The 16,185-nt window shown below is 41.3% G+C and overlaps 1 protein-coding gene across 2 annotated transcripts in view; it reads left to right on the top strand.

The window, feature by feature from the left end:
• Window positions 1-16,185, top strand: part of RGL1 (ral guanine nucleotide dissociation stimulator like 1) — a 64,245-nt gene that overhangs the window by 21,347 nt on the left and 26,713 nt on the right. Inside the window, exons 2-4 of one of the 2 annotated variants that reach the window (XM_048944392.1) lie at window positions 3,468-3,519; window positions 3,632-3,676; window positions 13,331-13,408. In XM_048944392.1, the coding sequence (XP_048800349.1) occupies window positions 3,518-3,519; window positions 3,632-3,676; window positions 13,331-13,408 (125 nt within the window). In that variant the 5' untranslated portion in view covers window positions 3,468-3,517. Of the gene's footprint in view, window positions 1-3,467; window positions 3,677-13,330; window positions 13,409-16,185 lie in introns of both variants that reach the window. The other variant, XM_048944391.1, reaches the window with a different exon arrangement.

Here is a 16,185-nt window from a genome sequence, read left to right on the forward strand (position 1 = left end):
AGGATTGCTAAAATAATACAAATACAAACAATCCCTAAAAGACTCTTAAAATGATTTCTAGCAGTTTAATGTCTTGCAGACAAACTTAGCCTTAGATTTTCAAAGTTTTGATTTTTATTGTTGTTGTTTTTTGTGTGTTTTTTTTTTTGTTTTTTGTTTTAAACGTTCTCCTAGGGTTATGTATTGGGGAAGTTGCAGTTTTGCAATTACAGGAAAATTTTGTGCACGCATCAGTCTTGGGAACACATTCTGCCCTTGTTTGGCACACATCAGTGAGTGCGAGGAGGCTTTTTTATGTGCCAAGGAGAAGACAGCCTTCCTTCAACTATCGTGCAGTGGGGGAATCTGCTGCATAGAAAATGAATGGTTAAATGCAGTGGTGCACAGACATTCTGTGTTTGAAAGTGGTTGTATTCTGTAACTAGTAATTTTCAAAAGTACAGTTTAATCAGAAGATGAAAGGTCAACAGTATATTTTTTTTTCCAAGCCAGTTTTACTTAGGGTAAATTTGGATGGGGTTGTGTAGCATGAACAATCCGTTCATGACAGGAGACCAGGTTAACAGTCTGCAATTGCATGGTCTGTTTGAACAGATGTAAACCTGCAGTGCTTCTGGGAATCGTCTCTCTCCTTGAGCCAGAGCTGTTTTCCCTGTGTGGGTCCGTGTGTTCCTGCAGCCCTGGGGTAGCAAGGTTGGGCAGCTTGTCTGGGTTACATCTCACCCCACCGAGTGCAGACTGTGTTCTTCCTGGACTCCTTTTGTGCTCCAGTTCATCACATGGCTGCATGAAAAACAGCTTTGGAGCAGGGCAGCATGTGGGGAGAAAAGGGTCTCTGGAATGGCTTCTTGCAGTGGCTTAAACTCGTTGTGAAATGGTGCCATTTTCCTGCTGAGTTGTGGCTGCAAGTTTCCTGAGCCCTCTGCCTGTGGACTGAGCCATTGGTATTTGTAGGCTGTTGAGAGGTCCCTGTGCCTCAACCCTGCACGATGCTCCTGGTTCTTCCAGTGCTTTTTACAGACCCAGAGGAACATGGCAACCAAAACCATTGCTGGGACCATTTCTTGCTATGAAATCCAATCGTTGGGAGTACTGCTAGAAACAAACAATTGGCTAGTGAGGATGCTGGAGTTACTAGTCCCATTCTTTCATTCTCCTCTCAACTCTGTTTTAGCAGGCTGGATTTTCATGTTCTACCAAGCATCTGTTGGGCCCTGTGCCCTGGGAAATGGGATCTCCTCATCCTAAAGCAGCTGAGCTGTGCACTCAGTAAAGACATCTACATTACCCAAGAGAGGAAGAGATATCTATTATGAATAATTGAAAAGCAATAGAAGGTAGTGCTATAAATATGAACTGGATGGGCTGTCTGTTCCTGATTACTTCATAAATAGCTGACTTTTTTCTTCTTCGTATTTTGCCAGTATGCAAAGCCAAAGTCTATAATGCCTGTGAAGTCAGTACCGTGACATCTTCAAGTCCTTGAGTCTAGGTGCTGGGTTGGTATTTGGAATAGAACTGTCCTCGTTGTTTTGAACTTACACCTTACTGGAAAATTTCCGGAGCAAAACCTCTGGTCAAAATGTCTGTGTGTCTGAACTTCACGTGCAGTCCAAAATGTAGTTCTTCAGGGGGTACTTGAGATGTGTTGTCAAGCAACCACGGAGAAACACAAAATATGCCTTAATTTGTTACTTAGAGGAGTCTCTCAGTCTGGTGTTGCTCATCCTACGTGCTGGTGAATTCAACATTCAAAGCCCAGAAGCGCTGCTAAATTGCAAAATATTACTGTAAGGCTTCTCTGGGAAATGTGACCTAATGAAACACCATTACTGTCTGTATCGGGATACAGCAGGGCTGTTACCCAAGAAGGGAAGGCTGTGTGGTTCAGAAGAGCATCATCACAGCAGTCCCAGCTGAAAGCTTGCTGTGAGTGCATATGTGAGGAGGAAATCAGCACTGCAATACTGCTGCTCTGCAAATGGCTTTCTTCTGAGACTGTAGGAGAATTGGTGATGCAAAGTCTAAGCTAGGCTGCTGTGTGCTTTGGTTCAGTTTATTTCCTGTAGTATTTTGCTGCTGATGCATTCAATCCAACCTAAACAGATTAAAGAATTGGTTTTCAGGCTTGAACTATTTCCCAGTGGCCTGATTTTTTTCCTTTGTGTAAACCTATTAATCCCAGATACTTACAAAACTCGCTTTAAACAGAATATATTCTGATGTCATTGAATGTGAGTGAAAGTAACTCCATACTGTGAAAAGATATTTCAGCCATTCTGGTGGCTTCCCAGGAGTTTATTTACCCGTAGATAAATCCTGATGTCCAGGGATTTTTGCCAGGGTCTGTATTTTTACTGATGGTTGCAAACAGTTGGATGAGATGGGGCCATCTCTTTTTCCCTCAAGAGAAATGGCTTTTTTATTTCTGCCATTCTGTTATTGGTAGTGCAGTGTGATTACAGTGATTAGTGACTGTTTAAAAAATAACCCTTCCCCCTCATAAAAACAAAGCATCAAACCTGAGATCTGTTGCCAAATACTGCACCAAACGAAAACTGTAAGAGTGAACTGAGGGGTTATAATGGCATGTGTACTAGGTGAATTGACACCTTCCTTCCTTGTGAAAGTATCCTGAAATGTTTCTTGTCCAAATGTGCTTTATGACTATAGTTTGGTTGTCAGCCCAGAGCTGGTATTTCCAGCATAGGAATCCTAAGTTCTGACACTAAAGTTGTGACTTCATTGCAATCTTTCAATACCTTAAGGGAGCCTACAAACAGAAGGGGAGTTGGCTCTTTACAGAGGGAGATAATGGCAGGGCAAGGGGAAGCAGTTTTAAATTGAAGAAGGGAAGATTGAGGTTGGATGTCAGGGAGAAGTTCTTTGCTATGAGTGGTGAGGTGCTGGAACAGCTGCCCAGAGAGGCTGTGGATGCCCCGTCCATCCCTGGAGGTGTTCAAGGACAGGTTGGATGGGGCCCTGGGCAGCCTGGGCTGGTATGAAATGTGGAGGTTGGTGGCCCTGCATGTGGCAGGGGGGTTGGAGGTTCGTGATCCCTTCCAACCCAAGCCATTCTATAATCAGTTTTAGAGTTTATGCAGAAGTTAAGTGGGACTGAATCACCACTGTTGTTTCCTTTAGCAATGTTATTATTCTCTTTGTGGGATAATGAACTTTCTTCTAGATTATAATACGTAGTAGTGCCACAAGAAACACTGATAGCAGTCAGAGTGTAAAATATTCCGCGGAACATGTCAGGGAAGTAAAGATAAACTTACTGAATAATGTCCATTCTTGACAGAGCTCCTGGTGTTTGGAGAGTCAAAATGGACAATGTAGTTTAGTAACTAAGGGTGGACTCCCAAATAACTGCTCCTGTGAAAAGATGAGTTGAGTGTGACAGCTGTGTGAAGGATTTGGTTTTTGCCTGATTTTTATGTTTTGTTTTTGTTTTCGCTTTGTAGGTTGAAGGGGACCAGTTACCTCCAGGACATACTGTCAGCCAGTATGAAACATGTAAGATCAGGACAATAAAAGCTGGAACTTTGGAGAAACTTGTGGAGAACCTTCTGACAGCTTTTGGGGATAATGATTTTACCTACATCAGTATCTTTCTTTCAACATACAGGGGCTTTGCTTCTACTAAGGAAGTACTAGAGCTTCTCCTTGACAGGTAAGAGCCAGTGGATGGTGGGAGCTAAGCTGTCATTTACATGGCAGGGAGATGTTGTCAGGAATTGTTTCCATTACTGTCAGTGGACGTGGACTTAATAACCCAATGGACAGGTGTCAAGAATATGTCAAAATTTGGAATGTATAAATACATGCTGCTCACATTCACGTTCTCATTAAAGCATGCTCACCATGTAGGGAAAATACATTGTGTCTGGCAACTGAGGAATCAAAATGGGGCTAGCACGTGGAAATTAATCTAGCTTGTCTCTCTCCAAAAAGACCGAATGAGAGGGCTGCAGAGTCACATCTAGCCTTGATTCCTGTATTTCACTGGATATTGAATTTTCAGACCTAAGTCTCCTGTTGGGGGAAATTGATCTGAAGCAGGGATAATGCAAACATACTCAAAACCATGTCTACATCTGTTCACATCAACACACTGTAATAATTTTTTTTTTGTGGACAGCACAAAACCCCCTAGATATACAAATTATCCTTAGATACACAAACAGGCAAGGTCAGAGGTGGAAGTATCATATTTATTTCATTTTCAAAAGGAAGTGATGTACAAAAGCAGCTATTCAGGCATGTAGTAATTAGAGGGCTAGTGTAAGAACTAGGTTTTGATTTTGGCTCTCCCACTAGGTAGATAAGGAGCAAGGTGCATGTAAGTTATCTGTGCTATTCTTTTATATCTGAAAAAGAGTGTGATACCACTTGCTTTGCAGGAATGTTATGTGCTTAATTAACAATGGTGTAGAAATGCCTAGCTGCCAAGCCTGCTGTAATTATAATAACAACTCTGCTAGCTCAAGAGTAGTAACTTCACAGCCAATAAAAAGTCAGATCTGAGAAGAGAAGCCATCATGGGTAGAGGCTGTGCAGTTAGATTTCCTACAGTGACCTTTACGTCTCAGTCCATACACATTCTGACGTAATTAGGACATAAGCAAAAAAAGAGCAATGGTTCGTATATGTAGGATTGTAAAAATGCAGAGGAATTCCTTCTCAAGAATAAGGAATTCTGCCTTTACATTCAGGTTTTTTTTTTTATTCTGCATTTTGGATGTAAGTATCTTTTGAAGAAAATACCTTGTGAAAGACACCAAATTCGTCTGGATTCTATTAAATTTAAAACAGAGCTGGCTGGCAAACGGGCAGTGTGGTATGAGAATCTCTTGCTCTTAAGCATGTTGGTTGCCCAGGAACCGCACATCTATAGGATAAGCCAATGGCTATATGCATATACACTCTTATTTCCAGCCAGTAGTGCTTCCTATGTGATTTAATTGAATTATTTTTTGTAAAGATAGAGGTTAGCAGAAGAAGCTCTTTTTATTAAGAAAGAGTTGGGTTAGATAAAATAATACCTTTTGCAATGATGCGTTACCCAGAATGGCTGTTTAAATTCTGTTCTAACAATGCAGTTCTTGTTGCTCTGTGATGGAGCCAGACTGCTCTTTTGGGGTTTTCTATTAGTTGACATGCACCTAGGGAACTTGCCTTTCTGTAATCAACGAGATCTTTAAGATGGCTTATACAATGTGAATTAGTCATTCCAGAGTGGCTCCAAACCTGTTGATACACACTTAGTTTTTAAATTAAAGGTGCTTGTATAAAACGCAGGTAACTTATTTGGTCTTAAAAGTGTGTTCACGTACCCAGTTTAAATGCCCAGAAAACATCCTTATGTGTTTGCCATCCAGTTTAACAGAGTTTAGACTTTTAGTAGTTTTCCATTTTTATTTCTTTGTTAGTGAGGTGTTTTGGTAATAGAAACAAATGTCCCACCTGAGACTATGACCTCATTTTAGGACTCACTGTACAAACATGCCTAGGAGTGTTTGCAGCAGCTCCCACCCTAAGGCCCTTCTTCTGTCAAGAGATCCTAGAGACACAATGAGAGGAGCAGGCTGCTGGCAGATATTTAGGAGTGCCCTGAGGCACAGAGAGAATAAGGGTTCTGCTTCACTTTATGGTTTTGGAGCTGGATCTCTGTTTTTGTCTCCATATCTGGTTGTTGTTTTGGTGTGCTTGGGAGATAGAAGACTATTATGCAAAGAGCAATTCATATGTTGTGCTTATTTAATTTGCATAAATTATACAAGATCCCACGTATCTGACAGGCAAGTCTAGAATCTACTACCAAAACCTGTTAAGATGGATGACCAGCAAAGTGATGGTGTTGGAGAGACATTCTTGTTGCTGGGAGGCTGCCTGCATTTTTAATGGAGGGCTGGTTTGTTGGGCACTCTGCACAGAGCCCCTGGGCAGGACTAGAGAGGGCTCCTGAAGTGCACAGCTCTGCAGAGAACTCGCTGTGCATAGCACTGCAATACCAAAATAATGAAATAACATCTCTGGAATTGAGGATTGAAGAATGATAAACTTGGGGTTTGTGCCAGATGGGTAATCCACTGAAACAACAGGCCATCTTACAGTCAATTAGCCTGGTTATGGTTTTGATTGTTTTGTGGTGTTTCATCACTAGCCATTAAAATGTTCAAACTCTGCAAGGCTGTGCTGCTGTAAGGATGATGAAAAAGTCTTTTGGGAATCTTGCTTCTTTTGCACTGACGTTAGCAGACTCCGCTAGATAAATGGTTCTGATTTCTTCCTGTATTCTCCCCAAGAGAAAATTATCATAGCAAGCTAAAAATAGGAATGTACAAAATTAATAAAACACTGAAGTTGTAAATTCAGATACTTAAAAATCAGGAATCTGAGCAAGGAAAGAAGTCAGGATCGTTATCAAGTTCATACATCATGTGCTTTAGTTTCTACTTCTATATAGGTTTTTAACATAGGCATTAATGATAGGATTTTGAAAACAGTCTGAAGAAAGTAATTACTCATTCTCTGAGAATCACTAGTCTTAAGACACCTGTACTCTTCAGGCTTATATGAAAATGCAGCAATGGTAGCTGTAAATTGTATTTTTGGTGCCATTTAACTCAGTTAACTGCAATTAAGTTCTTAATATTTTCATATCTGGGAATTACATCTGTACCATTACAATTAGATTGAAGCACAAAAGTAGTAGCAAGTCTAACTTAAGAGTCTTATATATTTTCAGGCATTTATCAGGGGAGCAAATGAAAATCAACACTGATTAGAAAACAAATTGAGCAGACAGGACTAACTTCTTAGCTTTGAAATCTGTGCATGGCTATTTTGTAATGAGTTTCATTTGAGTCTTCAAGCAGACAAGCAGGAAAGTAGGAATCTTCTAAAGATGAGGCCCTTGTTGTTCACGGCTTTGTTGGTTGTCGATTGAAGGGAAGGATCTTGGCCCAATCTTGTCTGCTGCTGTGTGTCCTCTTGGGCTTGTCTGAAGAGTTTGTGCCCCATTGGAGCTTTTGGTAACATGCTGGCGTGGCAGCTGTTCTGCCTTAAGGAAAGGAGAACAGGGGAAGTTCCAATGCTGCAGGTCTGCTTCAAACAAGTAGGCCATGTGATATTTCTAGCAATGTCTAAGTTTGGGCACTCAGGTGAGTGTCCTTCTCCTCCAGAGCAACTTAAAAGAGGTGAAAATGTCATAAGATGGCAAGAAAACACAGGGGACAGAGCAGAACCTACTTTCCTGAGCCAAGTTCTGGTCTCCAGCTTACATACCTCTTGGAGCAAGCCGTAATATAGTCTACGAGGAGGGGCACGTAGGCTGCTTGACCTTGTCAACGTTATCCCCAGCTTTTTATAACAAATGGTAGAATCCTCAGGAAATCCTAGGAGGTCACCACTTCCTTCCCCTCTCACAAATCTCAGGAGTGCAGTGTTTAAGAGTCTGAGTTAAGTGTTTAAGATGTTTCTCTTGGCTTTTCAAATATCATGGTTTATCTAGAAGTGTACGGATTGGGACAAAATATAGATTAAATGTAAGCTGTAAAGGTTAGAATGATTTACATCATGTGTGGAATATGAACTTGTGAAGAAAAGCAGATGTTGTAAAGAAAAATACATAGAAATGGATAGTAATTGAATTTAACTAACTCAGTTTTCATCTTTACTGCAGAATAGGTAGCTAAGAGTCTGCATTTTTCAAATTTATTGTTAGCAATATTTCTAAATAACAGCACAGGGATGAAGGTTGGTATTAGTGCATAGTCTGTGTTCTATAGCTATTATTTTTACTTCCCAGTTGAGTAAAAAAGAATGTGAAAAAGGCTCTCAGAATAAGCATTAGTTGTCAATTCCAACTTCATGTGGAAAGCTTGAGCACTGTTTCCTCTTCTTGGTGACAGAGTAAGACTGTAGAGTAAGGGGGCAATCATGGATGGCAACGCTGAATCTTTATTTGTAGGTGTAAGAAAGAACAGTGATGTGGCCAGATCCAAAAAGGCCCTTCCATCTTTCTGCAGGGGAGCAGCTCCACGACATGGGGTTGAAGGAACTGCACCTGTACTTCCTGCTCATAGGACACATTGTATGTGGGAACGTACACATTGGGAACGTACCTGCCCAGAAACATAGGTCAGCCCCATGAGTGTGTGAGGCTCTGCAGCCATCGGGACTTGGAAGGGGCCTTCATTTCCTGCCTGGCCATGGAGGAGTTGGTAGTTTTGACCCTGTGGAGTGGTGGGATGAGATAAAGGGACATCCGCATTGCTTACACTTCCTTTGCTCCTCTTCACACGACATAGGAGTGCAGGAGGAAGTCCTCCCAAAGCCACACACACATGGCTTCATTTATTTCACAGCAGGAATCTCATGGTTGCACAGCACTTGTACTTGTGGTGTCTCGAGCTCCCACATCCTGTGCTGGTATTGTCATCACAGAAACGCACAAACAGACTGGGCAAAGAGAAACATTCCTCAAGGTGATGCATCCAGTGCAGTGAGTATCAAACAAGATGTGTGAAAAGGGTTAAATCTGCTAATGTAAAACTCAGAATATTGTTAAGATGGATGCAGCACCCTCTGCATCATCCAGGAGGTACTTGCTGGATTTCTACAACTGTGCTGCTTGTAATGGACTACCAATTGTGCTCTTTGATAATTCCTGCCTTTAATATAGTCAGTGATGTGTTATTTGCCCTCTGAGTAAACTAACATTTCTTGCAGACTTTTTTATTTCTTTGCACCATGACTTCAAATTAAATTTTTGCTTTTTATTAAATCTAAAACTGGAGCCTTATTCATTATTTTGGCTGTATTTGGTCTATAAAGATTTTCTTTTAACATAGAGTGGAAGTCAAACTAAACAAAACACTGAGTGTAGGCCAGTATGTTAAGAAGTGAGAGGGATGTCTTGTACTTGCAAAGCTAGTTAAGAGTAATTGGACGTCCACGACCCTTTAGTATGCATGGAAATTTGGCATCTAAATACACTAGGCAGCTTTGAAAACCTGCCAAGTCTTTAATACTATGCATCCTGATATTGCCTCTTTGTTTGGTAGAAGTGGTTTAAAAATAATTAAAAAAAAAAAAAAAGTCTCTTGTCAGGATGGAAGACTGTGGAAAGAAGGAAAGAAGGGGCAGAGCCAAGAACAGACAAGCTCCTCCTGCCCCCAGCACAGCACTACAGCAGGGTGCCCTCACTGAGCCTTCAGCATCCCCTGCTGCTGTGTGTGCTGTGGCATTAAGTGCTCCCAAGCGTGATGGAAGCCAAAGATATTTAGCTGTCCAGAGGAGAGCAGGCATAAGCCAAGTTCCTCTCTGATGTATTTTACTTTGTCATGGTAATCGTGTTCCTTGCAGTGGTGCTTAAAAGCAGGCTGTGCTGTGCTTGTGCAGTAGCATATAAAGTAGCAACCAGTCCCTATCTGAAGAAGTGTGCAGAAAAGGAGAGCTGGAGCTGGAGCTGTAAGCCCAGCAGTATGATGATGGCAAATAACAAGTTAGTTTTACGTTTCCAGTTCATTTCTTTTTCTGGAGGCTGGCTTGATAAGAGGGCAAATGGAGATGAAGAGGAGAGAGGGGGGGGGAACTTGAGAAAGGCCTGGCTGGGTAGAACAGAATAAGGAAGCAGGTATAAACAGAGGGCTTTGCACAAGCTGCAGACAGTCCTGAGGCCATTTTGAACAAACAGGGCAAAAAGCTATCACTTAGGACAGTGTGAAGAAGAGAAATCTCCCAAAGAATCTGCTCTTGCCATTTTTCTTCTCTGGAACCTGAGTGCTTTCATTCCAGGTTTTGCACCCTGGTTACAGTTTGGTGAGCCTACCATTGTGTGCTGCTTTCTGTGGGGGGTTTGTGCCATTTCTGCATGCTTCTTCCAAGGAGGGATGGCCTGAGCAGCAAGCCTGTCCATCCCTCCCCCAGTACCACAGTGTCTGCTTCTGGAGCTTCCTCCCTCACCAGGCACCTTCAGCTCACATCCATGGTGTTTTAGGAGGCACAGAGGCGTGGATCCTCCTGTAGCAGAGCAGATCCTTCTGTGCATTTTAGGACGGTAACTTTATATGGCATCAAGTTCACTGTTACTGCTGTAGCATTTATCTTTCCTGTGCAGTTTCCCTGTATATCACTTGGCTAAAGAATTGACTTTGTTTCCATTATTCTGTGTGTATAATTCCAAACACCTCACAATTCTTGCTGAATATCTGTGCTTCCAGTTATTTTCTGCTCGCTTTGATGCTCCCAAGCATTATTTAGGGCTTTGGCACTTCTGCAGAGAACCACCTTTCCTTATTATTTCCTAATCATTCAAAGAGGATTTTCCTTCCTCTTCTTCCCTTTCCTTCTGAACAGAGATGCAGGGGTGCATTTTCTACCAGATTTTTCAGTATTTAAATATTCAGCACTACGGGTTACATTCCGGTCTCATTTGCTTAGTCAGATCTTTTGAACTAAGTCTATAACTTTCCAAACACCAAGCAAGGCTGAAAAGTTCTGTGGGCTACAGGATCCTTTTGTTTCTCATGTCTCTTTTTGTATGCAAAGCATTCATACAAGGCTGGGTAGTGAATGGCTCTTTGTCCAGGAGCTGGTGAGAACAGAGTGGTGGAAGTCTGCAGAAACACTGTTCTTTACATCAGATGTATCATTAACTCCTCCTAACCCGTTTTTAATGGCCTGTTGCTCATGCAGAGCTCTTTTTTGTTGAGAGATAGGCAGAGATTTACATTTGGCAATATGACAAGATGTTATATACGTGCCAGGTTTTGTACTGCAGATTGCTTGCTTTCTATGACTGGGTTATAGATTTATATTAGAAAAATCAGCATAAGTACCTCTAGTGGGATTTATGTGCAAGTGCCTAATGTTCTTCAGATACATCTTTTATATTTCACATGTTTCTAGGACAGTGATACTGAGAGTCATCTCAATGCATTTTGCTTGGAGAACTAATGGGAAGTTTTGAAAAATGAGTATAAAAATGTGATTATTATTCAAGAGTTGCAGCTTTCTTTGCTCAGTAGGGGAAAATTGTCTTTTGTACTGACTAAGATGTATTTTAGTCACTTCCTAGCAGATGGTGATGGAGAGTGAAATCCTCTCCATTTATCAGCAGGCCAAGAGCATACGATACACACTGCATCAGCAGCACGGGGTGTTGAAACTAAATGATTATTGTGGTCCCTTTCAACCAGGCCATTCTGTGATTCTATGGTTGTTCTTTCAATGTCTGCTCCCTCTCAGCAACCCTCTCCTGTAGCTGTTCCTGTATTGGAACCAGTGATCCAATATTTGGAAGTGCAAATATTGAAGCCAATAGAGTTCAACCTATTTTGATTGGATTTAACCTCAGCTTAGCAGAGTGATGGGCTTTGTGGAGGTGTTGTGGCAGTGTTGTTTAGAAGGCATTCAGATTTATTTCATCCTTGCAGGAAGGCAATGGGAAGTACTTCAGTGGTTAACTGCACTCTGATTTGGAAAGGGTGAGACTGATCCCTTAGAGAGGCCAGGTGGGATTAAGTGCTGAATTGCATGGATGGAAATAAAGAATCTATTCCATTTCACAGCTTCAGTAGTGCAGATCTCAATGAAAAGATCACAGGTAGAGTGTGAAATTGCTTGGAAGCACATAGGAGAAAGCAGAGAGGCCACTGATGGACTGAAAAATTTACGAACAAGATTGACAGCAAAGTAGTGATTCCTCTGTGAATGCTCCTGCTGTGATTCACGGCGACCCTGTGGAGACCAGGGTGTCATGCAGCGTAATCAGAAGTAGATTCTTACCCCACTGTCACCATAAGCATAAGCTGAGCATGTTTTTCTTTAGATGTTTGCAGTAGCTCTATGAAATCACAATGGAGAAATGGCTTATTCTGCATGAACCTCCAGGCCAAGAACCCTTTACATTTTTAGGAGTCCTTATAGTGTACTCTCATGTCTGCAGTCCTGTAGGACCAGCAGTATTGTTTGGGTATAACTGAGAAGAATTTGGGCCCTTCAAAGTGTAGTTTTGCAAGTGTTTATGTATGTGTTATACCTTTGTTTCGTGGGCAGACATAATGCTGAGATTTCTGAAGTCTTCACTACTGGTCTTGTGTTGAACGAGGGACAGCGTGTTGGTCAGACTAAGATACTGGGATCAAGCAGTCATATTTTGCTCTCAGCTTTGCAACAGATAAGTGGAAACAACATTTTTGTTGTGTCTACATGTAACTGGAGATGCAGGAGCCAGTTTTAAATGAGCCATTGTTGCAGATAACACAAGTGGCCCTACTGCGGTACTCTCAAGGTTAAGGAAGCCCAAAGTGACCTCCTTACAGCTGCAGCCATACTGCTGCTATCTGAGGAGCTTGCCTTCATTAGTTTGGGTTTACTTTGTAATGCACTGGAGTGAGCTGTGCATTAAAACCACTGATCTTTCTGTGCCTCAGTTTCCATCAGTATTGAACAGTCCAATGTTGAACCCCTGGCATCATATTGTTGAAACTTATTATAATGTGAAGTTTTGAGACTGTGAGCCATGATAGGGCAGAATGTCAACATGAGGGTGGTGCAAAAACACATTATTTACAACCCACTGGTGAGAAGGAGCTTGAATTAAACTGTGCTGGTTCAGTTTCTGTACAGATCTGCAGTTCTTGCATATGAAACCTTAGACTGATACTTTAGAAGAACATAAAGCTACCATCATATTTCTAACCTTTGAAAGTTATGGATGAATTTGTTGCAGTTCTGCCGTGATCCTTCCTTACACAAACTGACAGCCCATGCTATTTTCTTTGATGTTACTAGAACGTTACAAACAGTTAAAGATGCACTTGTTCTCCTAGCTACTCAGATTAATTGCAGGTGCTCGACTAACATAATTAGTCAAACACAGAATGTTTAAAACCAGCTTGCCTAAGTCTGTACTGCGAGTAATTGTCTGCCTTCATTAAAGCTGGCTGTAAGGAGCCATGAAGTTCTTTGTAGAGCTGTGTATCTGAAGCAGTGGGTACTCCTATTGAATATGAAGTGCATTATCCTGCCTGCAAGGCACAAGCATTACATATGTAGGTGTGAGATTTTGCTTTGTGCTGATGGAGTTGTACCTCTGGTTTCCTTTTTCCAGTGGCATTTTCACAGTGCTGCACACCATTCTTGCTCATGACAACTGCATCAAGAGTTTTGACACGAATGGGCAATTACCACTTAGAAAAAATCTGTGTGGAAATCTCACGTGGTAGGAATGATGATAATTGTGTAAGAAGCGCTTTATTTGGGCTTGTGTTTTCATTTCGTAGATGTTCCTCTAAACAGCCATCTCCTTTTTCAGGTATGGAAACCTGGAGACCTCAAGCTGTGAAGAAGTCGGGAGCCAGAATTCCTCTGAATCCAAAACAGTACTCAGGAAGTAAGTGTGGTTTTGCAGTGTGCAGCAGTCAGGATTCATACTGGAGGAGGATGTGGGTAACAGAGCTGTTGTTTCCTTTGAAAATGCACAGCACTGTTTTCTTGCTTAAACAAGCTTGTGTAAAAGCCAAATATCAACCATCTCATAGACGTATCCAATGATGTAACCCAGAGGTCTCTCAGTCAGCAGAACTGTCTTGGAATTGAACAAGAGCTGAACACATCTAGGCCAATATTTTATTGATTAAACAAACAAGGAATGTTTGTTTCCCCTGCCTTATCTATAGCAATAAACGGTTATTGCTTATGACTGATTTTATTGTGCATTACAGCAGCATCTGCAGAGCGTAGCTGAGGGTGTTCCAGGCAACATGTGCATGCATGCATCTTCTCCATTAGTGCCCCTCTGATTTACAGTGTTGCTTTTTGAGTGAAATTTAAATTCTGAGGTCATCCCGTGTTGCAAGAAGAATAGCTGAGCTGATTTGAAATGCAGTTTACATGGAGAAAAGTGGTTATCTTCCTAACATCCTATGAAACTGCATTTTATCTTTAGACATGGGATGTAAAATGTTCCTTAGGTCATCAGAATTTGTACTTTGACATCTGTATGATGTGTGGTTTGCACTATGGCAATGAAAAGTAGCTGAGTAGTTATATTTGATTACAGTATGTTGGGAATCAACATTGTTGTCAGCATCACTCTATGATTCTATTTCATCTATCAGTTAAAAAACAAATTTAAGTCTGACTTGGCAAGGAGGAGTTGAAGAAGAGACCCTACAGCATCAGTTTGTTTGTTTTGAGATAGAAGAGAATGTTGAATTTTTCTAGAACGTGAAATACACTGCATAATTTCATTCCTAAGACTGATGCAGATTGTTGATTCAAATCACATCTTATTTTAAAATATTGGGCCTGCCCTTCACACTGCTTCTCTTGCTGCATTTCTGATGACGCATGTATTGGGACAGAAGGTTTTGAGTCTGTTTTAAAATGGTTCATACGTCCCCAGTGCAGATATTTTCCATTAACATGCCCAGCACCTCCCTGTCCCTCATTGTCTGAATGGAATTGTTGGACAATGGGCTCGCTTTGCCTTCTGTCATCCATGCAGAAACTGTTCTGTTTAAGCACCATAGATAAATTGCTGAAAGCCCCTTGTACAGGAGTGTTACTCTGAAAACACAAGTAATTATGTTTGCCTGAAGGTGGAAGAAATGTAGAGCTTAATTAACGTCTATAAATGATACAGGACTATCAAAAAAGGCTTTAGTTAGAAACAAAATGTTACTGCTTGTTAATTGTTTTAATGCTTAGAGAGAACAGAAAGCCACAAGTTCTGGTGGATTGGACTCCTCCTCTTGACCCACAAGACTTGGTAGGAGAGCTCATATCTCTGACTCTTTTGTGATTGCCAGAAGCAATCTTAATACAACAGGTGATAGTTAAAACTTGGTCACAAGCATCAACGAGACAGAATGATGATGAAGGTAAAGGAAAGAAAACAGGCAGTCAGCCATGCCCTTCTTGTCAAATAGATTTAGAACTTTTTGTTTAGATTTAAAGGAGGATTGTTTTTCTACTGACACACATAATTTATCATCATGCTGCTTCCTGCTGCATCCATGTTGTCTTCTCTCTTGACAGTAATTGTCACACATCTTTGCACAGTTGATGAATGACCAGTGTATGGGGTCTGTCTTCCCATTCTTCTAGTAGCACAACTTTTAATGCACTGATCTGACTCCATTTTCATTCATCAGCATGGCTGATTTTGATTCTTCAGCCCTCATCTTTTACATCTGAACTTGATACCTGTTACCCAACTACTTATTTATAGAAAGTTCAGCAATGAAGTTACCAAGCGAGTAATTTATATGTCATGGGCACATGTTTCAACAGATCCTGCACAAACGTGAGTTCACTTCCCTGCCTTAAAAATTTCCATTGCCTTTCAGTTGCTGTGGCTACTTGTCTCTTAGCTATGATTAATGCTATCTGGAAGAGAGACTGCCTTTGTAGTCCTGTTGCGAAACGCGTCATTCTGGTAGTTCAGGTTTTCTCTTGTCTGGGGATAATTCCAATATAATTGCATTTACCCTCTTGTCTCATAGAACAGATACATGATATAGGTGTGCTCTCAGTGTTATATGTGCTGGAGCAATGTTATTTCTTGCCATTAACGCTGTATTTTTGGAGGTGAAACATCTCTTGGGAAGTCCTGGAGTTTGTGCGCAAGGCTCTTCTACGTTCATCAGACTCCTGGTGTGACACATCTGATGTTTTATAGTTCTGTTTGATGCATTAGAAATGTAAAGCATTTCCTCCTGTTTGCCACAAGAAATGCTGTAGAAGTGGAAAAAAAAACAACTTCAGGAGGAGAATTCATTGCTCCTGAGATATCTCATGGAGCTTTTAAAAAGTAGGGGGTTTCTGCAAAACCTTAGGTATGTATAGGAGGAATATTCTGTCATATTTTGTGTACCGTTAGGCCTCCAGTTAGTACTTTGTGTTGAAACTCCCTGTTCTTTTTGCACTTGTGGTATAGAGCTGTGATGTGTTTTGAGAAGGAAAAGCCCCGATACATGTAAATTTCCTGTACTATTTTAGTGTTCCACCTGGTGTTAATGTAACTAAGAACCTGCATGACCTACACGAGGGCTTGAGTGCACTTGTGGCACAGCATGGTTTGGGAGCCCTGTGGGAGCTGTAAACCTCGCCTGGTGTTCCAGGTCTGAGCCAGCAGCTACTTCTCACACTACTGCAGTGACATGG

The sequence above is a fragment of the Lagopus muta genome, chromosome 5 (assembly GCF_023343835.1).
Source record: "Lagopus muta isolate bLagMut1 chromosome 5, bLagMut1 primary, whole genome shotgun sequence".
Lineage (NCBI taxonomy): Eukaryota > Metazoa > Chordata > Aves > Galliformes > Phasianidae > Lagopus > Lagopus muta.